The sequence below is a fragment of the Notothenia rossii genome (assembly GCF_949606895.1).
Source record: "Notothenia rossii genome assembly, chromosome: 3".
Lineage (NCBI taxonomy): Eukaryota > Metazoa > Chordata > Actinopteri > Perciformes > Nototheniidae > Notothenia > Notothenia rossii.
In genome coordinates this window covers 78,381,261-78,405,984 of record NC_136901.1, presented here as the reverse complement: position 1 = coordinate 78,405,984, position 24,724 = coordinate 78,381,261, and the positions used below count along the sequence as shown (strand labels likewise).

Below are 24,724 nucleotides of genomic sequence, written 5' to 3'. Positions count from 1 at the left end.
GTCAAAGATGTAGAAAATATATATATAATTTGCTGAAAAGAGTTTGCATCCATCAAAATAACAGAACGAGAGAAGAAGAAGAACTACTTCCTGCCTGTGTATCAGTGTCGCTGATGGTGAGTCAATTAGTTTACTAATTTGATTAAACAATGCAATCTTTTCTGATTGTACACACTTTCACAAAAATGTACATACATTTAAAATATACAGGAATTTATCATGTATCTGTGCTGCAAACAGCCCTATTTTACAAAAGAAAACAAATGTAAAGGAAATACATAATGATTAAATAGAAAGGGCAGACAACACGACCTAGAAACGAGCATTTGAGATTAAATAAATGTCACGAGTTTCAATTGAAATTTGATTAAATCATAACATCTTGTATGTCATCGTGTTCAAGTTTATTGGGTGCTACTTTACGCGTCAGCCTCGGCCCTCGTCACTGATGGCCGGCCCGTCCTAAAGCCATTATTAATTTTATTATTACAAGAGAAACGCCTTTTCGTAGCTCCATAGCATGCTGAGGTCACTTTAACCCCCATGGGAACACTATGGGAATGTGAGTATTTGTCCCCTCTGGCATCCTGTACAGTGGAGTTGGACACTCGGGGGGATTTTTTCCATGTGTCCATTCGAAAAACTTCCCCAGCCAATGGGTGCTCAGCTCCGGTGCCGCGGCTCCTCCTCCCGCTGCTCCCACATGTAACGTTATCTCCCTCCGTCTGTTGCATTGTCTCATAGGGACGTAGCGTACTGGAGCACCATGGTGACTCCACTGGACCGGGAGGCTTTAAGTGACATTTAAAAACTGAAGGATCGTGTCAACAGGAAATGAGTTCAGGTCACGTTGATGTTCCCTCAGTGTGCCGGTGGATTCATTAATTCAGTTCTTGTGCCAGTAAGCAGGGCTGCCTGAGGCTGTGGGCTGCATGGCACGTTAGAGATGGTCATTATATTTTCTTTATCGCGGTCATTTTAGCGGTTACTTAGTATGTTGCTCTCGCAAGTCCGGACCCTTGTTGCTCTACGTGGAGCTGCACCGTAGCGCCCACTCACTTCTCTCATCCACTGCACGGACACTGATCGGTGGTCAGCGGTGCGCCCCGGTTCCGCTTTCCCGGGCTCCGCTGCAAGGATGGCCGCACGCCGCAGCTGCGTGAACTCGCTGTGGTCGGGCAGCGAGCGTGTCCGCATCGTGGAGCGACTAAAAGCCACTCTGGCCGGTGTGGTGGAGCTGGAGCTGCTCAGGTGCAAACACCTGGAGATGGTGGACGCTGCTCTGGAGGACCGAGCCTCTGCTGCCGCCAACGCCGCAGAGCTACCAGCGGAGGAGGGGATCAGAGCTCCGGGGAGCACCGCCTCGGAAGCCGAGCATGGCTCTACGACATCCCGCAGGCAACAGGTCAGTCAGTGCGTCTGTCACGGAGCTCTACATGACGAGATTATTAAATATGAATGCGGGGATGATGGTGATCTGCCAACAAGCCGGTCCCTCTGCGGCTCAGTAGACAGATTGTATCGCTGCCCGGTGGCTCATGCCTGTGCCAAGGGCTGTGCACCCTAGTGATTGAGATGGTGCTAGGGAACATCCATGCATGCAGCCTGATCATTTTCCACAGCAGCAGTGTGTGTGTGACCGTAACATGGAGCAAATGTCATTGAGGTCAGGGCACAGACCAGCTTCTGTCTGGCTCCCTCAAGGTTAGAAACAGGATGTTATGGGAGACAGGCGTTAAATGAGGGTGCAGGTATCAAACTACAAGCCAGCAGTTTGATGGCTTGTAGTCATCAAACTGCTGCAGTTTTTTGGTTCATCAACTGTAAAGGTCACTTTGGCACAGAGTTTGCATTCAAATCAGAATAAAAAATGAAGGTACTCCAACACCCGGGCTATGTATGCAGTGCTGATCTTTTATTGTGATATCCTGAATGTTCCAGTGTAGTGACACAAATGATAGGATGTGAGCTCTTCACCAACACCCTCATATAAAGTAACCCTTTTTCCAACGTCGTCCTGAAATGCATACCGCAGGTCTTTTTGTGTTGGGACATGAGGAATGTGGGTTGACATGTAATAAAGGAGGACAGGATGTGAGCAGGTCCCATCCTGGAGGCCAGATGCTGACTGAGGCTGTCTTTGGTCTCGTCCCTTATGAACCTGAACTATGTTCGAACCTGTTAAATCTTCAAGATGGGAAATCAGTTGAAAGGAGAGGAAGAAAGTGACTGTGAGGGCAGCCAATAAGATATTCTGGTTAGAAATGGGAGCTGAATAAATTATCTAAAACGGGCATTGGCAGGAAATTCTGAATCTTGAGCTGAACAAATTAGTCCACTGGAGGACTGACAGCAGCTATTTAAAAGAGGAATAATCATTCAAGTTATTTTTCATGCAGAAATGACAGGAGTTCAGAGCTAAGTCTTCTTAAACCAGAGAACTGGGATCCTGTTCTGTGAAGTACGTTTGGTTTTGGACTGTAGGTTGGACCAGACAAGCAGCCTGATAATGTCACCTTGGGCACTGGGAAACTATCGATTATTGTTATTTTTCACCATGTTTTGGACCAACTATATATACATTTAATACTAAAATACATCAGTAGTTTACGCTTTAGGTGCTACGACCTTTTTATTGTAACTTGAGGCACCAATTTTACAAATAACTTACACCTTACTACCCTATAGGCAAACTTTTTATGAGCTCTTTGAGACCAAGTAATCATTAAAAAAAAGGATTGACTAATACCCTGTATTGTACAAGGAGTGTGTCATGTGTGTGTTAATCAGTCTGTCATGGATTATATTTAGATATTTCTAGAATTGACGGAGCAGCGACATGACATGTCGTGTTGTGTTCATGGTCTGCTGGTGTAGGGAGTGTTTTACCTTAGATATCAAATCCTTGGTTGCATAAATAATATTTTATTGTTATTCTGAGAAAGTAACAAACACTTTTCGTATGTATGTGTATTTTTGATACTAATGAGCTGTATCAGTCAGCAGCTAGCAGCACATTAAAACATGAGGTCACCTTTTGCAGAACGGAGTATTTTATGTTACAAAATGATATTAAATCATAGCTGGCTGCAAGTTTTATCAGAGCAGGGACAGAAATGGCATTCCCATCTGAGGGCCTCTGCAGGGAAGTGTGGTTCATAATGTTCTGCCTTCCTCGCCGCCCACCTCCCCACATCTCCTCTGTGGCTCCCCCTGCGGAGCTGAGATATCCTGCAGAGAGGCCGAGCAGCTTTGCTCATTCTCACCTCTGAAGGGAGCTGCCAGTGTAGCAGAGCTGGCACTCAGCCCTCCGCCCAGCCCGACCTCCGCCAACACAAACATAACATTTGCATAAGTGCAGACAAATAGATGTTTCTGTTGTTTCAAAAGTGAGCACATCTAGATTGATCTGTGCAGCAGCGGGAGAGAAAACTGGGATGAGAAAGCAGATGTTTATTTACTACTATGAAGGTGGAAAGTGATGCTTACACCTAATGTTTTATCGCTGAACACGTTATATATCCTTTTACCTGAAATTCACTACTTATTGCTATGAGAAACATGGGTTTAAAAAAAGATATATAACCATTTAGTAAACTGAGGATTAGATGACTCATCACATTATGCGCTGTACTTCAACAACTGCTTTGTTCTGGGTTTTTTTTCATTTGGGAATTAAACTCTTGAAATGCGATTCACCATTTCTCTCTCTAAAAGCAGAGCGAGGGCAGGAGATGGACTGTGCAAATCCATATTTGGCATGCCGGGATTATGGCTCCATGGTGTCATCTATGATGGAGAAATACATTTTAGAAGGATATCTTTCTAACTGGGATGAGCTCTGGCATTTGTGATGGACACAGTTTTAAACCAAAGTTATAACGCCTAAAAAACATTGTTTTCAGAAAGAAAAAAAAGAATCATTTTCAAGAGCAAAAATATTCTGTCAGCCAAATGCAATCTATTTATATTGTAAATAGATCCAGCTCTTTAAAGTGAAGTGTTGTGCATGTTTTGTGCCTTTTTAGTGTTTTCACACTTTTCAGCAGCTCCTCTTGCCTTTAGAGTGGGTCCGGAGGCTGAATATTGAAACACTGTTTGTTGTCCAAAAAAAGAAGTTCTCCTCGCTGAAGAAAGCACATCAAGCACAGAAGTTGAGGAAGTAGGGATTGTGCTGCAGGGTTTACTTCACATGTAGAGCAGCAGCAATCAGTCGATTAATCAATGGACAGAAAATCAATCAGCCTCTAAAATGTGAAAGTGTGCAGCCTTCTCTTGTCAACAGTAAAGGGAGCTGTACATCTCTGAGTCTTTGGCTGTTGGTTGGAAACAAGAAAGCATTAGATAACATTTCCTTGATTATTCTTCACACTTGAAGCTGTTGAATAGAACAAATGAATAATAACTAATGAGATACTCAGGAGATGAATTGATTAATAAAGGTTACTGTTAGTACCTCAGCCATGATATATGCATTATGTGTTGCAAATATACCCATTTGCAATGCTGTGTGCACTCTTATTGAAGGCAGCCTTTCTTGAAATTAGGTTTAGTATTGGGAAGCATCATCTTACACGGAGAGCCATTACCCTGACTTGTGGAGTGAGATAGCTTTTGTCTCTTGGTTCTTGCCTCGGGATCCCTCTGAAGTCACTGAAAAAAACCTCCTCTGTAACGCTGATACTTTCATATGCAGTGAAAGATTCACCTGAGCGCTTCAGAAAAGCAGGAGCGCGTATCACTCCTCTTGGTAGGGGGAGATGGAGATGTAAAGCGTGGGCTGTCTTTTATATTTCAATAGCACATTAATAATGCATGAAACAATCATCACAGCGCCGGGTAGAGCAAGCACGCACTTCTCACCACGCACTCACTCCTGTCTGACCAAACCATCCGGCCTCAACATGGCAAACCGCTGCCATTCCTCCCGCTGTAATGACATAATGCACTCATTAGCAGGAGGTGGGTTGCTTGTGCAGCTGCGATGGCTGTAGCATTATTGTTCAATCGACCCATGCATTTTCCTCATACATTTCCAGAGGGGCTGTGCTGCTCCCTGACATGAAGCAAGATCATGTTTCAGGCCCCCACCCATTTGTCTGTCAGCCTCCTATGATTTGATCATGCACTGGTCTCTGTAACATTATACCCCATGTGCAATGCATTATGTTGTTAGGGGATAATATGGAGGAGATGAAGGACATTTTGGGAGATATAAGGGAAGGACATTTTGGGAGATATAGGGGAGCTTTTGAAAGGGTTAATTCATGTCTTTAAATAGACAGAATAAAGTTACAGCTCTTACAAGTGCACAATGATAAACACATGGTCTTTTTATGTCAGTATAAAGAATTGGCAGTGAGTGGGATTTGTGACAGCAGTGCGTACATGCCAGTAAGAGTTGCAAAAAGAATGGATAGTGTGTCTTCAGGCTGAGGATGAGTTAAATATTTGGCCGGGCGTCTTGTGCTGTTGTGGTTCTGTGTGGGAGGAGATGCGAGCGAGAGTTGCTGAGCGAGCAGCTGTAGCTATGGTGAGCACGGGCGGCTGGCTTGTAGGATATTACAGAAGTGGGAGGGTGGGGGGGATTATTTGTCAAGGGGAGTGTGGGGGAGGTTGGGGTCCTTCAAGATGCCCTTCTCTCTCACCCGGCAACCGTTCGCCCCCTCCCCAACTCACCCTTCCTCCGACGCCTTCACTCACTCAGTGACTCACCCTTTCTCAGTTTCTGTCTCTTATTCTGGTCCCTCTCACTTTTCCTTTTTTTGGTCACCCACTCAGCCTCCAATTACTTGAGATTCACTGTAAAAATAAAAATCAGGGGGACAGTTCGAGCTGCTAATCTGGACACTGAAAGAGAGGAGATAAGCCGAGGACAAGCCAAAGTCTGTAACTCCTTCTCCCACCTCTTTTCTTCCTTCCCTCTTCTCTCCTCACTCAATCCCCCTTCCCTTCTGCCGCTCCGGCTGCTCTTTGTTACGTCATCTGTCTTCTCCCTTTATCTTCTGAAGCCCCCCCCCCTCCTCTCCTGTCACCCCAGCAGTGAGTCACTACCTGTATTGTTTATTCAGGAACAAGAGGATTGATCAGTGCCACTCACAGTGTTTCTGTTGTCCAGGCTCCATCAGTCTAATGCAGGCGCTTCTCTTGGCTACCTTCCTGGAGGGGTTGGGGATTTGGAGGATAATTTGAGGCGGGGGGTTTCTCCACCAAGCACTTACTAATCTAGGAAATGGAGGCACTTTGCTTAACTTGACTGACTGATTGTTATGGTTGCTGTTGTGTGTGAGTGTGTTTGGGGCCTCATTCCTGGCTGTTCCGGTAATCAGTGTGAAGTCATGGAGCGTGTCTGGTAAATGATATCATGGATGTTCAACCCTACATGTATTTTCACACCAGTCTGACTGTGCCTCTACTCAGACATGCAGTAACAGTACCGAGGGAATTGTGTCTTTAAAGCAGTGGTCTTATCGCTTAATGGACTAATTCACCCAGAAAATGACCATTTTTATTTTGCTTCTAATCTTTTTTTCTTCCCTGGTGATGAAGAATCTAAAAAGTGTAGACAATTCCGGATGAATCTAAGTAAATAAACCTTACTACTGCACAAGTTGTGTTAACTGTTGTTATAGTTTTGCTGCTGTTAAATGTGACCGAGAAATGTGCAGCAAAAATATTTTATCCCTGGTTAGGTCATTTCATATCTCCATAATTATATTTGTTATGATATATAATGTTTTTTCAAAAAACATGGCGAAGGGTTTTTTATAAAATCTAAAGGATGATAAATTGGTGGAATGTCTTGTGACCCCTACAAGCTACTGCGGTCCAAGCCTAAAAATAACAATTTGATTTAATAAAAGACAAGAAGTAACAGTATGGGAAAACAATGCTACTTCAATATTGCTTGTGGAAAGAAAACACAGTAAATAATTTGCATACATTTTTTTCAGTATCATAAATAAATCAGTTTTGTGGTATGCAATCTGTTGTTATAAATAGAACCAGCTTTGCTTCCCAAGTGTTCTGCACATATTAACAAGGTGACTTGTTTGTTACTTTTAGTATTTGCACACTTTTGGTCAACTCGTATTGCCTTACATACTTGTACTGGGGTTAAATTAACCACACGTTATTGCCTTTTATTTTAAAACTAATATGCTCTACTTGCACACAATCAAAGTCATAGCATTTAGATACTGTGGTCAAAGATATTGTCATATTTCCTTTTGTAAATATTCTTCAGGCCTCACATGCCACCTGTTTTGTTTTCTCAGGTTCCCTCCCCCTCAGATATAGTGGTACCGCCCTGTCGGATCAGCCCTGAGGAATGTGGCAGTCATTCAGTGGACGGGACGGTCCACTCATCTGGGAGGGGGAGCAACTCACGTTGGTCTACTCTGTCCTGGGACGCCCCATCTGACCTGCTCTCTCCCCCGACACCAGACCCCAGTGGTACAGTCCATCTGGACAGTGACTCCAGGCCTAGTTCAGGTAAACACACACTTACACACAGTTCAGATGTCAACAATGTGTGGTTCACAGCACTGACCTGAACAGTTTGTCACCTTCTGGTATCACTCCCGCTCACCTTGTGTAAGTCCCATTAAACATTAACCATACTCTTTTTGTTTTCTGTTTGCTTGCACTCTGACTCATTCGTTTCTCTCTCTCTCTCTCGCTGTCAAACTTCCCAGCTTTTCTTGCTACACTGTTCTCCACTCTCATTGTAACTGTGGTCTCTGTGTCACTACACTCGACTCAGACACTCCTCTCCCTGCTATGCACTCATACCAACCCTGTTTTAATACTTCTCTTTACTTTCTTGTAGAGGTTATCTGAAAACAAATGAATGAATTCAACTCGAACCTGAAAGGAATTAGTTCAAACTTTAATTGGACCAAATATTCAATCAAAATGAAGGTTTTTTGTGATTTCTTTGGAGATATAACATGTTTTCACAGCTGTTGTGTTTTTGCTCCACTGTATCTTTATATAACTTATTCAAACAGTGTTAGTCAAACAGTGGATCCAATACTGTGACGCCTTTCTCTTGGAATTTATGAAGTTTGCGTTTCTGTAGGTGGTGTCTTTGTTTAACCAGTCCTAACTTTAACTTACTTATTACCCATTTGTTGTTATATAAAAAGCTACACTGTTGCTACAGAAAACCTTTTCTTCCCTAGGAAAGACCGACCAGATGGAACAGCGTATGAAATCAAACATTATATTAGTAAAATATGTGAGCAGGCCACAAAAGAATACAAATAATCCAACAAGTCAGCAACAACAGTACATCTTAGTAAAAACAATCCATAACTAAGATAATTCATGATGGGCAGAATACTATATCACAACGTGAGAGATCAGGAATGTTTGCAGCATTTTTCCTGGGCCACATTATTCAAAAAAATTGTTTCAAATTGTCACATGGATATATTAAGTAACACGCAAACTGAATTTATTTCCCTCACTTTGTAAAGGTTTCTATTCAGTGAGCGGGAGCTCTCTGTCGGACTCTTGCTACTCTGTGTCCAGCGATGCAGCTCAGGGGGCAACAGCGCCTGCGGCCCGACCCCCGAAGCTGTGGGAGCAGGTCCCTCTGTCCGCTGACAACGCGGACCCCCTGTGGGCAGACCGGGCGCTGCAGCAGCAGCAGCCACCTGCACTGCAGGGCAGCCAGGGAGACGCTGAACCAACAGAAGGGACAACAGCTTCGGGTGAGATGGTGCAGACAATAGATCCATGTCATGTAAATGTATCTGTGTAAATATGAATTCACAGCTGCCAGCTGAAGCGGGCTCAAAAAGGTCAACAGAAGACTGTTCAAAGCATTGCTCTGGTCATATCGGTGATGATCATAAGTTTACAATATACCAGTATGATTCATAAATAAGGATCATGTTGATAATATAAATATCATAATTTCATGTGAGCATGTAGTTATCCTTTTCTTTGGACGTAAGCGTAATTGTACATTTTGTACAGTTCTGTTTACAGACTCTTTCTCCACCTCCCTACACTTGTATTCTTAGTGCAATTGATTTGTCATTAAAGAGACGAAAGGCATAATAATCAAAGTAGAAGATGAAGTTGATAGCATTAATTTTTTGGGACAAATGTTCTAAAGATATCATGATATCAATATAATAAATTATTTCAGCCCCAAAAATCATGAAGTAAAAATCCTATATTGTGACAGCCCATAATGAACCTGTAACTGATTGGGATTGATGTAAAATACAATTATCTGAAGTTCTTCTCTTCTTCTCATTTACAGTGCAAGGTCAAATTGAAGAGACTGGTCTGAGCTTTCTCTCTGACCTCTGCTCAGGACTCGGTGACTCCCTGGTTTCTTCCCTCATTCAACTTCTTGAATCCACCTCCTCCTCATCCTCCTTCTCCCCACTCCAGCCAAACACCCAGCTGGACCCTCGCTACTGCACAGACCTAGTGTCCCGTCGGACCAAAGAGGTGTACCCCTATCCCAGCCCGCTGCACGCCGTCGCCCTCCAGAGCCCCATTTTCACCTCCCAGAGCCAGGAGCCATCAGCCTCTCCAAGCCCTGAGGGTCTCCAGCTAGATGACCCTCAGGAGTCCAGCTCTGTCCCCCCTCTGCCCCTCCAGCCCGCTGCCTCTCTCACCCAGCTGGAGCAGTACATCTCTCGTCTGGCTCGCCAGTACCACAGTCGGGTCACCTGCTCCACCTCCGATCTCACTTCAGCTGCCATCCCTGGTGAGGTCAGAGGCCTTTTTACCCCTGGCAAAAGTCACGGATCCACCCAGTCCCTCTTTGCCTTTGAGAGTCGCAGCACCCCCTCCTCCAACATCACTCCCTGTAAGTCTCTGCTGGGAAACTCTGCCAGATTCAGCCTCAGCACCACCGGGAAAAAAGCAACTAGGAATTCAATAAACCTAGGTAACCTCCCCTCAGCCACTGGAGAGGACTTGAACATAAATCTGCATCTCAACCTCAACTTGAACCTGACTCCCGGTTTAAGTTCTAGCAGTGTGGACAATCCCAAAAATGGCAGCTGTGGAGCTTTAAGAAGCAACTCTGCATCTGCTCCGACAGCCTCTGCCACATCGCTCTCCTCCGCCACACCCACCCCTGCACTTAGAGCCCGCCCTCGCATTTCAACATGCCCAAGCAGCCTGAGCCACCGCAGCTCCCTGGAGGTTACTTCAGGGTCTGGACAGAGTCCTGGATTTGGGTCATCTGCCTTCTGCCGCTCATTAGACTGGAGCAGCTGCGCTCCGCCTGAGACTCCACCCTCAGTATTGGGTTCTGGATCGGCTCCCGGGTCTCAGCGCAGCAGCTTGATCCAAGAGGCCAGCTCCAGTCCCAAGATAAGCGAGGACTCCCCCATGGTGGGTGAGATCTCCCGCCTCTCCGGCCTCACCAGGGCTGTTGTGGTGGGACTGATGGAACAAGGTGTGGAGCTGGACATCGACTGCTTCCAGACAGACACCGCGGGCGAGGTGCGGAGTCACAGCAAAACTCACCTGACACCCACGGCCAAGACAGATCAGTCACATGACTACGCCAGACTGAGCGACCAGAATCCACAGAGACCAATTCAGCTGTCTCTCAGTGTCACCCATTCTCCCCAGTCTCATTGCAGCCTCACCCCTCCTCTCTCACACAGCAGCAGCCCCATACACCCTTATCAGTCCATCCACGTTCCATCTCCTCACTACTCCTCTCACTGCCACTACCAGCAGATCCCTTCTCCATCCGACCTCCCCTCATCCACGGCCTCCTCCCCTGCCTCCCGCCCCACCACCAGGGGCCGTTCCCCTCCCCGGCCTCTCCAGCCGTCCCCTCTGGGCGCCACCCCGCTCTCAGTTTTCCGACGGGATGCGCCCTTCCAGTGCTCCCTGCCTCGCACGATTATGAGGAGCTCTCCTTTGGAGCAAGGAGGGATCCACCCGAGAGGGGGATCACTTCGGCAGAGTGCGGGAGGAACTGTTGGGTGGAAGAGGGTGGAGGGGGAGGGGCTTTACAGTGGGAAGCACTCCTCTCACAAGTTGATCAGGGCAGCCACAGTAAGCAGCTACGCCAAGAGAGAGGACTATAGCTCGGCTTGGGCTGAGGAGCAGGAGCAGCCCGCGGCCCAGACACCCAGGAAGACCTCCAACAAACTGTGGAGGGGCTTTGAGGGGCGCCTCCGGGGCAAAGAGTCCGAATGCGAAAAGGAAGAGACGGACAGAGCCGAGTATGGCTATGGCTGGAGGAGCAACAGCGTTGGAAGCTGGCGTAGGGAGGGACGGAGGGTGAAGGCTCCATCCAGCAGTAACGACAAGAAGCCGAAAGTGGAGAACTCGCCGATGTTCTCGAAGAAGAGGGGGAAGGAGGAAGGGGAGAGACGCAGCACCAGCATCAGGCTTTCCAGGAGGGCTTTGTTCAGGAGCGAGTCCCAAGGTTTGCTGGTGTCTCGTAACCACGGCGAGGAGCCAACAAAGCGGGCAAACTGGGTCTCCTCGTTAGACGTGGGGCAAGGGGGCCTCAGCAAACACGAAGGCATCAGACTGCTGAGGGCGAAGGAGGAAGACAAACGACTGTCTTCCACCGCCAGCCTCTTTAACCTCTCTCGTTCTCAGAGCCTCGAAGGCAGCTGCCAGTCCCTCTCCCCTTTCTCCTCCCCTTCCTTCTCCCCTTCCCCGCCCCCCAGGATGCCCATGCAGCGCTCTCGGTCTCTAAAGGACTTGGGGAGGAGAGTGTTTGGCTCCATGAGGTCGCTGAGTCTCAAACGAAAGCCATCCAAGAAGTGACACTTGTACAATAAATAACCATCACAGTGAACGCATCTGTGGTTAGTATTTTAATTCATGTAAAAGGAAGTGCCATCATTGTAAAGCTTCAAACAAGTGTTCAATAACACTGAGTGACCATTATACATCTGACAGCCCTTTCTTCCAATACCAATATGATGGAAGTTCCTCTCAGGCTCATAGTCTGTGAAAAAAGCCTAGTTTTCCGTCTAACTCACGTCATTTCTAAAGACACATTTTATAGCCTGCCAAAACAAAACTGAAAACTACCAGATGTCTGTTACATTTTTTCCAAATGGGTTCTAGAGCGTTATCAAAATGCTTTGCAGCCGATCAATTTCACTGTCTTACACTGCAAAAGTGCCCACAGAGGGCAAAACATTTTCGACAAGGGAGAATTTTTTCTTTTTAGGAGCTGCAAATAGCTTTCAACTTTTAAAAACGTTGTGTTGGTTTCAGTGGAGTTTTTTTACAATTCATAATTTACCATCTCACAGCCACCTATTCTAGGCTGGAGAAGCCTCGTATAAAGATATTGAGTATAAAGTAATAATGTTGGCAATGCGCAAAGTTCTCCTGTGACCATGAGTATGAATGTGTAAATGTACACTCCCCTTCTGCATGCTGCTCCGTGACTTGTTCAGTGATAATAGCTATTGTGAGAATGTGATATTCCTCTTTGTTTATAGGCAACAGTGCCTCTGAAGTACAATCATATTGGCCAGATAATGACCAAAACCAAGCAAATACACTTTAACTCGATATTGTGCTCAGGATTTTCAAATAAATATTGAATGGATAAAAATATTGATGAAGTTATTTGAGACAGAATGTGACTTCTCATGGCTTACGTTTAATAAAAGAAACATATGACAAAGCTTGTATTTTGCCTGTAATACCTACATTATATAAACAATCAAATGAGTTTGAGAAATCAGAGCTTGGATTATGTTTATAAAAAAATATTTTACTTGAAATCTGACAAAATCATTATTCACAGCACTGACCAGACAACTGCAATTTTGAAGGCATAATCTGAACTGTTAGTAATGCATGATGATTCTCACTTTAGTTTTCAGAGGCATATGTAAAAAAAAAAATCCAAATTTAAATTCAGCTTTGCCTCCGAGTTGCTAGGAAACTAACTTTTCCTAACTCTCCTTTCTATTTTCAGCAGAGACAACTTTAGTTTCCTCACTGAACATGTTCTAGTACTCAGTATAATCCTTACTTCACTATGCTCAGCTCATTAACACCTAAAGGAGACACAGTAACATCATTCAACATGATATAACATTCCTCATTGATTTGTGATCAGTCCAGGTTGAACAGTCTTTGTCAGTTTGAGCTTCATTGAGAGGTTTTAGCTGGCCGACTCAAACTCCTCCACCGGCTCCGTTAGTTTGATTTATCCCTTCTCCAGAGCCGCCCTTCAGGCTGGGTGAAAACATGCCTCGGTACATCGCTTTCTCTTTTTGCAACTCTCGATTCAGTTTCTCCTCAACCCTCTGCAGCTGTTTCCTCACATTGGCATCTGAGACAGAAAAAGTTTTATTTTTGAAAAGGCATACTTTTCTTTTATCACACAGGCTTGACTTTTTAATATATTTTTATGAAATATATCCACAAATGTTGCAACGAAGCCAAATGTCCTACAGAGGAAATATCATGCATTCACAACCTCACAAACACTTGACCTCCATGCCAGATGTTAGCCTCTTATGGCAAAACTGTGGCTATAACTAGCGAGCTTCCTAAAAGAGCTGCCACATTCTTGCTTTCATTAAAGAAAAAAAATCTCTCCATCAAATAGAAATAGAGCGCAATTTGTTTTTTGCCAGTTCTGATTTATGAAGGTGTCACTATTTTATCTTGAAACCTAATACAGGATGTATTAAAAGTTCTAAAAGTGATGTTAATTAGAGATTTTTGTATGTGCAGGTGGAACGATTTGGTCATCTTAAGATAATGTAGATTACCTTGTTGTAAAGTCTCTTTTCTTACCATTAGGCTGCTCACTGCAGGCCTGGGTGAGGTACTGTTTGGCGGTGTGTGCATCCCCCATCTCCAGAGTGGCTACTCCTGCCCTGTACAGCGCTTTGACATCACCTGGTCGCCACTGCAGCACCCGCAGGCTGTAGTCTCTCACACGAGAATAGTCAACACTCTGTTTCTGCAGCAAACAGGCTGAAAGAGATATATTTATACATATATAATATTGTACACACCCAGCTGCCAATTTCCCTTCAACAGGCAATCAATGAAAAAGCTCTCTCCTAAAAGAAGTTGATTATTTGGAGCATAACTCAATTGAAGAGGGCATTTAAAATTAAAATGACTATTACCTAACCATGAAGATCTAGAGTCTACATGACTGAGTAATAAATAAGATTAGTTTTTTAAAGAGCTACTACCTGAATGGAACAGATATATTTAACTACATTTTCCCAGCCCTGGATTTAGCTCAACTCTCATATAAAAGATGATCTACCAGCTAAATTGTTGTAGCAGTCCACTTGTGTATTTCTCAGTGAAGCTTCCTGTTCGGGTTCGAGAGGAGGGATCTCAGGTCCAAACCCTTTCACTGCTGCCATCACATCAGAGTCGAGGCCTCTGAGGACCAGCAGGGCTCGGTGATAACGCCCGATGGCTGAGCGAATGTTCTTCTCCCTGTAGAAAGCATTCCCTTCTGTTTTCATTTGGGCGGCCTCCTCAAGCAAAGTCCAGGTCGGCTTTGCAGGAGTCCGTTTGTGTCGAGATAAGGTTGGTTGTGATGCTGCCGCTGCTTCCTGCACATCCATACTCTCATCCCCCCCTCCAGCCTCCATTTCTGAAATGGACATAGTTGTGATTAATAAGTAAATTGGCAGTCAACTGTTTTTACACATCAAAGTAGATTTACTAATCACAATGAGTAACTTGAAAAAAAGTTATTCTGATCCAGAACAATAACGAAATGCATCTACAGAATGAGTTCTACACTGTGAGGTACTCCCATGTAAAATGTTGCATCGGAAAACGTTGTTCACTGTTTTCAGCAGTTTACCCAGGCTTAATGGATAGGGGTGGGGTCGTTGTTAGGGATAAGAAATATAGGATTGTTTTCATGATTTCATGTCTAGAAGTAGATTGTGGTGCATTTAAATTATAGCGATGACAGCGAAAACAAATAAGTAGCTTGAAAATAAGCTGTCTAGCTTGCTATCATGGTAGAGAAGAGGAAATAAATACAGGACTTATTTAAAAAAGACCAGACTCAAAATGTTGCTGTTAGTGATTATTTGGAGGAGCGTTATGATTATGCTTGATTAATGCAGGAAGGCCATTTATCCAGTCTGATTTTCACTAAATACTCCATTAAAAAATATGGAATGCATGTTAACAACATGTAAGTAAGGTATAGTGATTTCAGTAAAAGGCGATCGAAGGCACTGCATTTCACAGTATATTGGACACCATTGACAGAGCTTTAATTCGAAAATTGAAACTATTTTAGCATGGATATTTATGGAAGTTTCCATGTCGTCCCATGCCTATCGTTGCAACCCATTGTTTTACTATCGTCATTTCCACGGTGCTAAGCGGCTGTCAACCTGCCTCTCAGGTAGCCTATGTTTCAAACTGAATAATACAATAGTTTCGTAGTATACGTATTGTAATAATTGTTTAATACCTCTGTTAACAGACTTACAGTAGGCTATACTACATGATATAAGCAGCCCGCGTTAGGGACAGTCAAATGCTGCATTATATTTTAATTACTGACACTTACTAAGCTAGTTACTTTGCTACTTTGTTCCGTTGCTAAGTAACATTAGCTAAAGCGGACATTTGTAACGAACGTTCTAATGTTCCAGCACACCGTTAACGGTTTGTAGCTACAGCTAACGAGCTAGCAAAGTTACCATGCCAACTAAACCTGCTCACACACTAGCTAACGCTCATTCAGTTCAATGCGGGATGTCTGCACATTTAACTTGTTGGTTCATTTTATATTGGTGGAATATTTGCTCACCTTACAAGCCACTGAGAGGACAATAAACGCACAGCTACTTCTTACAGTTGACAACCATTCTGCTGCTGTAGAGTCGCTTCCTTGTTTTCTTAAGAAGTGGTCAAAACTTCAACTTCTTTAAGCGTTACTGCCACAGCAAGGCCGAACCAGGAATTACCGTTTACACACTTCAAATATATACAGTATTTTAGCTACATTTATTAAATTAGGTAGGAAAAGTACTCAGATCTTGTATTTAATCAAAGTAGGAACAGAATGTAGTCATGCTCTGTAAGTCCTGCAATAAACATTTTACTCAAGTACAAGTAGAACATTGTTGGCATCAAATTACAGCCTACCAAAAGTAAAAGTAGCCTACTCATTATGTACATTGGCCCATTTCAGAATAATTTATATCATATGTTTCGTGTCATGTTCGTATCATATCATATGTATTTATCAAAGCTGGTAAAGGTAGGCTACAGTTAGTTTTAATTATTTTGTATGTTGCAGGGTTTCTGAATGTTACTCCAGGTGTAACTAAAGTTTTATTTAGCCTAAGTGTTGATTATATTTCACATCATTAATCAAAATCTGCAAAGGAACTAAAGGTATTAAATACGTGAAGTGGAGCAAAAGTACACCATTTTTATTGTAGTGGGGTAGAAGTAGGCTACCAAGTAGCAACACAATTAAATACTCAAGTAAAGTACAAGTCCCTCAAAATTGTACTACAAGTACAGTTCTTGAGTAAATGTACTTAGTTACTTGACATGTGTGATTTCAAAAGTTAAAGTTAGATGTATATGTTGAACACACCTCACTTGAAAACCTTATGTTAAGTTGAACAACTTTTCAATTTCCATGTACGGATGTATAAATCAGACATAGGCCTACAGTAGGTCTTACACCAAATTCATCTTGATTTTTTGATTAACCACATTGCATGTTTGACATGGGACTCCTATTGATGATAGGTTGCTGGAAGTAACAAAACACACAATTGACTTACTTTAAACTGATTTAATTATAAGCATCTTTTTAAATCTTTGGTCAAAGCGCCGAATATAGGCTATGGCATAAAAAAGAATGGTATACCGCGGCGCAAATACTTGTAGGCTACTTCAACAAACTCAAGAGATTTACAAGAGATTCATTATTACTCCATTCTGTGGCAAAGATGATCATTTTACAAAGATTAAGTCTTTGATGTAAAAGAGGGGGAAAAAATAGCTATAGCATCATAAAACATTATAGAATTGCATGAAATTGTTTATTTTTCAATCTTGCAGATTTGTGTCCAACATTAATTCAGTGTCATCCTGAGATTTCTCCTCCTTGTCTGTCTTAGTGGTATCATTCATCGATAGCATTCGTTTCTTCTGTGATTTGTGGGTTTTCACTTTAAATACGTCCCACCTTTCAGGAATCAGTCCTTTATCGAAGAGCAGGGAAAATAGATAGGAGAATAACAAAGTGGCAAACATATTGGACAATATGCAGATCGTCTGTACAGGAGAGCGCTGGACATATATGCCGTTTTCAAGAGTGGAACCTGGAAAGTGGAGAACAATGGGTAACCCAAATGACGGCTCGCCACTCAGCACTCTTAAAAAAAGTCCAACTAGCAAGCCAATAATGGAGCCGTATCCGTTCGAGATATTGAAGAAGAGGACGCATGTGAGTTGAGGGAACATGAAAATGTAGGTTATGCTAGAGCCCAGGATCCAGAAAACCATGATGCTGTTGTTTAGGAAGGTGAGCGCAGTGCCAGCCAAGCCCACCAACACCACAGTGGCCCGGATCACCCACTGGAGCTCCCTATCCGATGCCTGCAGGGGGAAAAAGCTCAAACTGAAATGAACTACAAAAGTGCATTCAGGAGGATCACCAGGTCTGGTGTGTCTCTCCTCAAACACAAAGACAAGTTATGACCAAATGTCCCGCCCTGCTGCCAGTTACGATGGCAGTGAAGATGACAGCCAACAGGGATTGATTCACCTCTTATCCTGCCTTTTTATTTAGTTGATCATAAGATATCGGGTATGGAAATAATTAGCAAATGCTCCAGTTTAAGTTGAGACCAGGATTTTCTATGAATGAAACCGACAGATAAGTTAAGGCTTGTTTATAGCCAATGCTGGAAATGCCTTTTGATACATTAGTTATTGATCTCTGCAGGGATACTTAGGAAGAGTGAGGAATCAGTAGTCAATGACTGTATAAATCAGTCCTTAAAATAGGTTTTTCAATAACTGTGAATCACTGCAACCACAAGAGGTCTTAGAGCATACAGTCACAAATGAAAGCAACAAATATGAGGTTGATGGGTCAAATAGTATGCAAAACAGACAAACAAACTCATCATCTGGCCTCCAGTGGAGATAACAACCACAACTCTATTCTTCCCCTCAGGTCTCCTCTTACCTTGGTCCTCCTCAGGATGTTCTTATAGATGTTGGATGAGAAGATGGAGGCGGCTGATAAGAGAGCGGAGTCCGTTGATGACATCACGGCAGCTGCTATAGCTCCGATGCCGATGATGGAGATGTAGTTTGGGGTGAGGTGCTGCAGAGCAATGGGCAGAATCTGACCGGCCTTTCCTCGCTCGTATGGGGACGGGGAGCCGTACAAGGTAGAGTTCCAGTCTGACACCAAAAATGTGACATAAATTAGCATAGTCTCTCTATCTTATATTTAAGGTGGCAAAAGATGACATTTTGCTTCAACTCATCATTATGGAGCACATGTTGATTATACAATTTAAACGCCGGCTGGTGAATAATGACTCTGTCTGACTAGATTGTTTCCCTGTAGGCCTTGCACTTAAAGGCCCGGACACACCAAGCCAATTTCGGCCGTCGATAGATGTCTGGCCGTTGATGAGCGTCCTGTTGGCCTACTCAGATTGGTGTGTCGTGCCGACACATTCTGCTCCCGATTGAACATGTTGAATCGGGAGCGGAGGCTGTCGGCAAAAGAAATCACTCTGATTGGCTGTTCAGTTTAGCGAATCAGTGCATGAGAAGCGAAACAGAAGTGAGGTACGCAAACAAACGATTAGGCACACACAGACGGCTATTCTTTTTCCTTTTCATCTCACCTGTAGAATTTCTTTTACATCATGGCGATCTGGAATGAAGAAACCGAAGACCAACTCATCAGCTTGATTCAGGAGAGGCCAGCTCTGTACGACATTACAGAGAAACATACTAACATGCTAACTAGCCACAATGCTTAAATAGTTTATTTGTGTGCTTCAGAGAAAGAGCTCAAGAAGAAGTGGGATTCTCTGCGAACCCAGTAGGCCTACACCCGGTACAGGAGACTTTCCCCTCCGGGTAGTTCTGGAGCACTACAGACTGGCAGACAGCAGTGGATCCTGACCAGACTGCAGTTTCTAGAGCCCTACACAAGAAGGAAGGAGAGTACTTCAAACCTCACCATCACGGTAACTATTTTATTTGTTGCCATAAGTCAGGGCAGGGCCGGCCCTGACCAATTTTCTGCCCTAGGCAAGACTTTAGCTGGCGCCCCCTCCAAAAATGCAGACACTCACTATGACTTGTGCATGCATGCACGTGCACAGTTGTGGCATGACCACCAAAATAGAAAGATATGGACAAAAGATGTGTGCAAATGTATTTAGTATCCTATCCATTTGAACATGATTTAAGTGGGGGGTGGAACTAACATCCTCTAGGGCGCCATAGTTTATGGGCGCTGTTCGCAGGTATACTCAACATTGAGAAACGGCCTTCGACTTCACTTCAGCCACGGTATTTGTTATATCACGCAGTCTGTCTTCTGGTTGCCTCTTTTGAATGACGAATACACACTACCGTCGCCTGCTGGTAAGGACAGTTATTGCCACTCACGTTCTACTTGGCCGTGGGCTGAAGTCTTTGCGGTGTGTTCCAGTGCAACTTTTTGGCCAAGACGCAGGAGACGTGAGGCGACACAACAGTGGGGTCTGTCGGGACGTGTTTTTTGGTGTCAGTTTGGTGTGTCCGGACCTGAAATGCATTTCTGTATGCTCAACTGCAATCGGACTCTCACAATAAAAGCCCTAAAACAAACACACTGCAGCACTGACTACCAGAGAGCATTTTGCTAAAAGGGAACTCAACAAATGGTTTACTTCTCAACAAAATTGCTCACACTAACCCATAGTGAAGTAAAAGGACATATGGAGTAACTTTATATCCAGCAAAACAGACTTTGATGGAGGAGCCAAAGAATACAGAGAGAGAAAGTTATTAAAGAAGAATGTTTTACTAAACTAGATTATAAATTTACTAGACCTGCCTATTACCTTAAAGGTCCCATGTCATGGCCATTTCCACTGATCATAATTCCATTGTTGAGGTCTACTAGAATAGATTTATATTGTGCAATTTTCCAAACTCACTTTGGTTTCTCATACAGCATCTCTGTAAACTACGTGTATTCACTGAATTTCACTCTCTGCCTTTAACGGCTCGTAGTAGCTCCAGTAGCTCCAGCCCCCACCCTCCCTGTGAGCACAGTGTGCTCTGATTGGTCGGGACGTTGTGAATCGCGCTGAGCTCCGTGGAGGTGAGGTTTCCTTGTTTAGCGACAGCGAAACACAGCCAAACTCACCCTGAGCACACACAAAGTCACAGCCGAAGTAAAAACAATAAGTGTGGCTTGATATTGAGTAAGAAAAAGGTTGATAAACGCTGTGAGAATGGGTCTGCAGAGAGAATTTCGCCGCGATCCTAACTGTCTGTTATCAGCCTGCCCTGCAGCCAGGGAGGAGAGATCAGCAGAGCTGCATGCACTGAGTGTGTGTGTGAGGAAGTCCGTGGATTGGTCAATTTGGATTTAACGTAACTGCTCCGCGGATGTAACGTAACGGCTCCACGGATTGGTCCATTTGGTTCCGGGTAACGCATGACATCATGCGGTACCCGGAAGAATCAATGGACAGTGACGTATCTCCAACGAGGCGTTTTGGGGAGGTATTTTCTGTGTTAGAGTTTTACTCGCTACAGGGTGTACTTTGAGGGTTTGTGACTCTGCAGACCGTTTACAGAGAATTTCAGGGCGACTGTGGCTGCGAGGGAGTGCGGTCGTCTTTCAACCAGAAGGTTGTGGGATCGATCCCAGCCCATGCAGTCAACATGTCGATGTATCCTTGGGCAAGATACTTAACCCTGAGTTGCTCCCGATGGCATGGCCAACGGTGTGTGAATGTGTATGAATGTTAGGTCCTATAGAGTAAGGTACACTGCTCTGTATGAATGGGTGTGAATGGGTTAAAGCGCTTTGAGGGGTCTTAAAGACTGGATAAAGCGCTATATAAGTACAGTCCATTTACTATTTACATGCATAAAAACCTTCATAACACACAAGGGGACGGGTAATAACCGGAAAAGCATGACATGGGACCTTTAATGCCTAATTATTACCAGCAGGGGTTCACTCTGCCTTTATTATATCACTGAGATCGGGATTGTAGTTCTTTGAGATTTGTGCAGTTGTGTATTCCTTTGGATAGTAAAGTAAGCCAATCTAAGTATGTCCTGTGTTTGTTGGTAGCTCTGAGGAAACAAGAAAGAGATCTGTTTCCACTTCCATCGTATGTCTCTACCTGTTGATGCTGCGACTGCTCCAATCAGAAGGGATGGGATTCCTAGAACAAAGATTAGTGGAGCTGCAATGAAGCAGGTGATCCTGGCTGTGGCTGAAGAGGCAGCTGACAGTGTCCTCTGGTGGAAGCTCTGATATCCAAGGTTACCGAAAGCCTTAGGAAACCCCCCCAAAAAAACATTATTACATTCTGAACATGACCACAAGGGAAAATAAGTCATGTGTGTCATCATGACCACCCAGTAGTTGTAAAACATCACACAATATTGTCCTCCTTCTTTCCCTTGGTGTTTAAGTGGTGGGGCACGAACAACTTAGATACAAGCTTCTGGTGCTTTTTTAAACACGTAAACAAATAGCTGTAGGCTATGGTTCCGATAGAGAGAGAGAGGGGGGGGGGAGGAACACAGGCACTCATCACCGAGGTCACAATAAATCGATCCAGCAGAGCAATAGCCTATAGGCAAAACACAGAAGATCAACAAAAGATATGACATAAAATGAACTTACCAAAGCAGTAATAAGTGTGGCTTGATATTGAGTAAGAAAAAGGTTGATAAACGCTGTGAGAATGGATCTGCGGGTAGCATTCGCTCACGATCTCAAGTCGTCTACAACATACGTTGAGGGAGCTATATAGAAGCCTATGGACATCTCAGAAAGTTGAAAATGTACGCTAAGGGCCGCCCCCCTTGCGTTGGATAAAAGCCGACACAGGGGACCTTGACATAACGTCAACATAGGCCGACCTGGGAGTGAGGATGTGTTGTTAAAACAGATGTCGCCCTGATATGTGTATATATTCTACAGTCTCGTTAATCCATCCATCTTTCGAACAGTCATTCTACTATTGACACTTTTCTATATGTCAAAATGCATTCATTACCAATAATAGGAAATTATCAATCCACCTCCACGCTCTGTCTTTATCCACTGAACCAATCCAGGGGGCCTGGTAGGTGAAGTTGAAAGCAGTCTTGGTGATATCAGTTGAATGGGGGCTCATCAGGATAAATGGGACACATAGCCACTGCAGAAAAAGAAAATAAGCCACCAATTTAAAAATGTTAAACGTGCATATTATTCCCTTAATAAAGTGAGGTTGCATGATGGTTAAAAAAAACTCCAGTTTATTAAGAATGATTTCTGCCAGAGTATAAACTTAAACCTAAATATTTGCACACATCACCTTATTTTAAATCTCTTAACTGGCTCCCAGTTAAACAAAATATTGTATTTTAAGATGTTTTAAATTATTTATTTTTTTGTGAACTTTATTACTTTTTGTATTATCATAACTTTTCATCTTAAATGTTCTTATCTTGGTTGAGTCATGTATGATCTTTCTATTGGTCTTTGTTTTTTTATTTTGAAGCATATTGGATTCAATTCCCTAACCATTCTTAAGAATCCATTTCGATTTGGGATTTGTTCTTATGTTATCACAGTCCAAGCCAAGTCCCTACGGACCGAGGTACTGCTGCCCTTATAATGCCAGCAACAGAGCCATCTTTAATCTTTGAAAATATTTCAAATAACTTTCTATTCAAGCGAGGAACTCACTAAACTGAAGACTCTGAGGGTAAACTGTATGATGTCTGTGTAGGCTACAGACTAGAGGCCTCCCAGCAGTGTGTAAATGATGGCTACTGCGGCAGAGATCCAAATGCAAACGGTATAGTCCAAATAGTCCAAAGACCGCACTCATTGCTGCACCTATAAAAGAAACACAATTACATACAGCAGACTCTTCTATCGTACAGTATGGGAACACAAAATGGGACTTTTAATGTAAATTGTTTGACTTACCTAAGCCAATAAGAGTTCCCGCAACCCATTATGTCAGATATGAGCAGCACAATAGTCAAAAGTCCACTTATCACATTTCCATACTTGATCTGGAACGGGTCCATCATTGTCCATCATTGTCACATATTTTTTGTCTCTCATCGGCTTGGCAAAGAAAAGTCCACCTTAACGTTGAACCACAAAAGAGAAACGGATCTGTGTCATTTGCTCTTTACTTAAATTTGCTCATTATTGAGTACCTTACTTATGTATTTCCATTTTCTGCTACTTTATATTTTCACTACACAACATTTTGGAAGCTATTGTTGTTCCTTTTTCTCAACCACATGTATTTGATAACTTTAATTACTTAGCTGATGCAGATATTTAATACAAAATATAAAACAACAAATACATGATGATGTTTTATTGTTATCTGAATTCTTCTTTCACCACTCTTGAGACTTCATAGACTGTGTCTTCAAAAATACTACTAACCTGCGTATCAAAATTAAATATGGAGGCATGTGGTGCAGTGGGTTGTGTGTTGGTGTTTGGATCAGGGGGTCACAGGTTCAAACCCCACTGCAGTCAGCATGTCGTTGTGTCCCTGGGCAAGACACTTCACCCCAAATTGCTCCTGTGGGGATTGCCCACAGTATTGAGTATGTAAGTTGCTTTGGATAAAAGCGTCTAACAAGTAATGTAAAAATATGATCTCATTGCTTTTGATTATTTAAGGTGCATCTAAATGTTAACAAACTACTTATTTGAATACTTTATTTGTAACCCCCCACACTCCCCTGTCATGGTGAAGATTCCCACCACCAGGCTGATCCCTCTGTTCCCCAGCAGAGTGATCACTGTAATGTCCGCCTGGCTGCTCTTCTTCAGTCGATTGGACTTCATGGATGCCCAAATGCCGGTGCCCAGCACCAGCAGGTAGAAGAGCACCATCACCACGAGTCCTGGGGAGTTCAGACTCATCGTGCACGACTGACAGACTGAATGAAGAATTGTGGCTCCAACCGACCCCTTTAAACTCACTCACTGTGTCTAAACAAGCAGAACTTGTTTCCAGGCCTCGGACCATCAAGTTCATGTTGCTTCTTGCAGCAATTTCCCAGAAATGCAATCAATATTCTTCTTCCAAATCTTTTTTTTTTCTCAGTACAAAAAAACATTACAGAGGGGCAACTGGAAATGTAAAGAATGTGTGAAACCACAATTCAAATGTTTACTTCAAACTTGGACAAGAGGTAATGGCTTGATCAATGTAACTCTAATAAACAGTATATAATTTCATCTTAATGTTCAATATTTAATTTTGTATATATAATATTCTATTTACGTTTATACAGACATCTTGCAATATTCTTTTATTTGTATTTAATTTTTGAATTAGTTTGATTGTTTATGTCTTATATTTGCATTGTTGGAGGTGTTACACCCAGGCCTATAGGGGAACCTATAGGCGCAGCACAAAGTTGCACTCTCCCCACTCCCAAGAAACGGTCACTGACACAGGAAAATGCGTTAGGTAATTTTAAT

General features: G+C 43.3%; 2 protein-coding genes, 1 long non-coding RNA gene and 1 pseudogene across 4 annotated transcripts; 2 read left to right on the top strand and 2 right to left on the bottom strand.

Moving 5' to 3' along the window:
- Positions 1–736: 736 nt before the first annotated feature.
- On the top strand, positions 737–12,652 carry LOC307031206 (uncharacterized protein). Its single transcript, XM_079668105.1, has 4 exons — positions 737–1,405; positions 7,278–7,494; positions 8,484–8,720; positions 9,281–12,652. Exons 1-4 carry the CDS (start codon positions 1,139–1,141, stop codon positions 11,773–11,775), a joined length of 3,216 nt encoding a protein of 1,071 aa, XP_079524231.1. The 5' UTR covers positions 737–1,138; the 3' UTR covers positions 11,776–12,652.
- Positions 12,607–15,926, bottom strand: ttc9c (tetratricopeptide repeat domain 9C). Its single transcript, XM_079668106.1, has 4 exons — positions 15,791–15,926; positions 14,267–14,605; positions 13,780–13,962; positions 12,607–13,309 (listed from the first exon to the last, which is right to left on the bottom strand). Exons 2-4 carry the CDS (start codon positions 14,601–14,603, stop codon positions 13,152–13,154), a joined length of 678 nt encoding a protein of 225 aa, XP_079524232.1. The 5' UTR covers positions 14,604–14,605; positions 15,791–15,926; the 3' UTR covers positions 12,607–13,151.
- Positions 15,927–16,874: 948 nt separating this feature from the next.
- Positions 16,875–24,304, bottom strand: LOC307033922 (high-affinity choline transporter 1-like; annotated as a pseudogene). Its single transcript, XR_013810630.1, has 7 exons — positions 23,940–24,304; positions 23,195–23,389; positions 22,949–23,101; positions 22,272–22,415; positions 21,387–21,540; positions 18,197–18,417; positions 16,875–17,601 (listed from the first exon to the last, which is right to left on the bottom strand). The product of XR_013810630.1 is annotated as a high-affinity choline transporter 1-like (transcript).
- On the top strand, positions 18,204–24,115 carry LOC307033923. The gene is made up of 3 exons (XR_013806711.1): positions 18,204–18,329; positions 19,033–19,220; positions 23,991–24,115. It is a non-coding gene; the product is annotated as an uncharacterized lncRNA (long non-coding RNA).
- Positions 24,305–24,724: the final 420 nt, after the last annotated feature.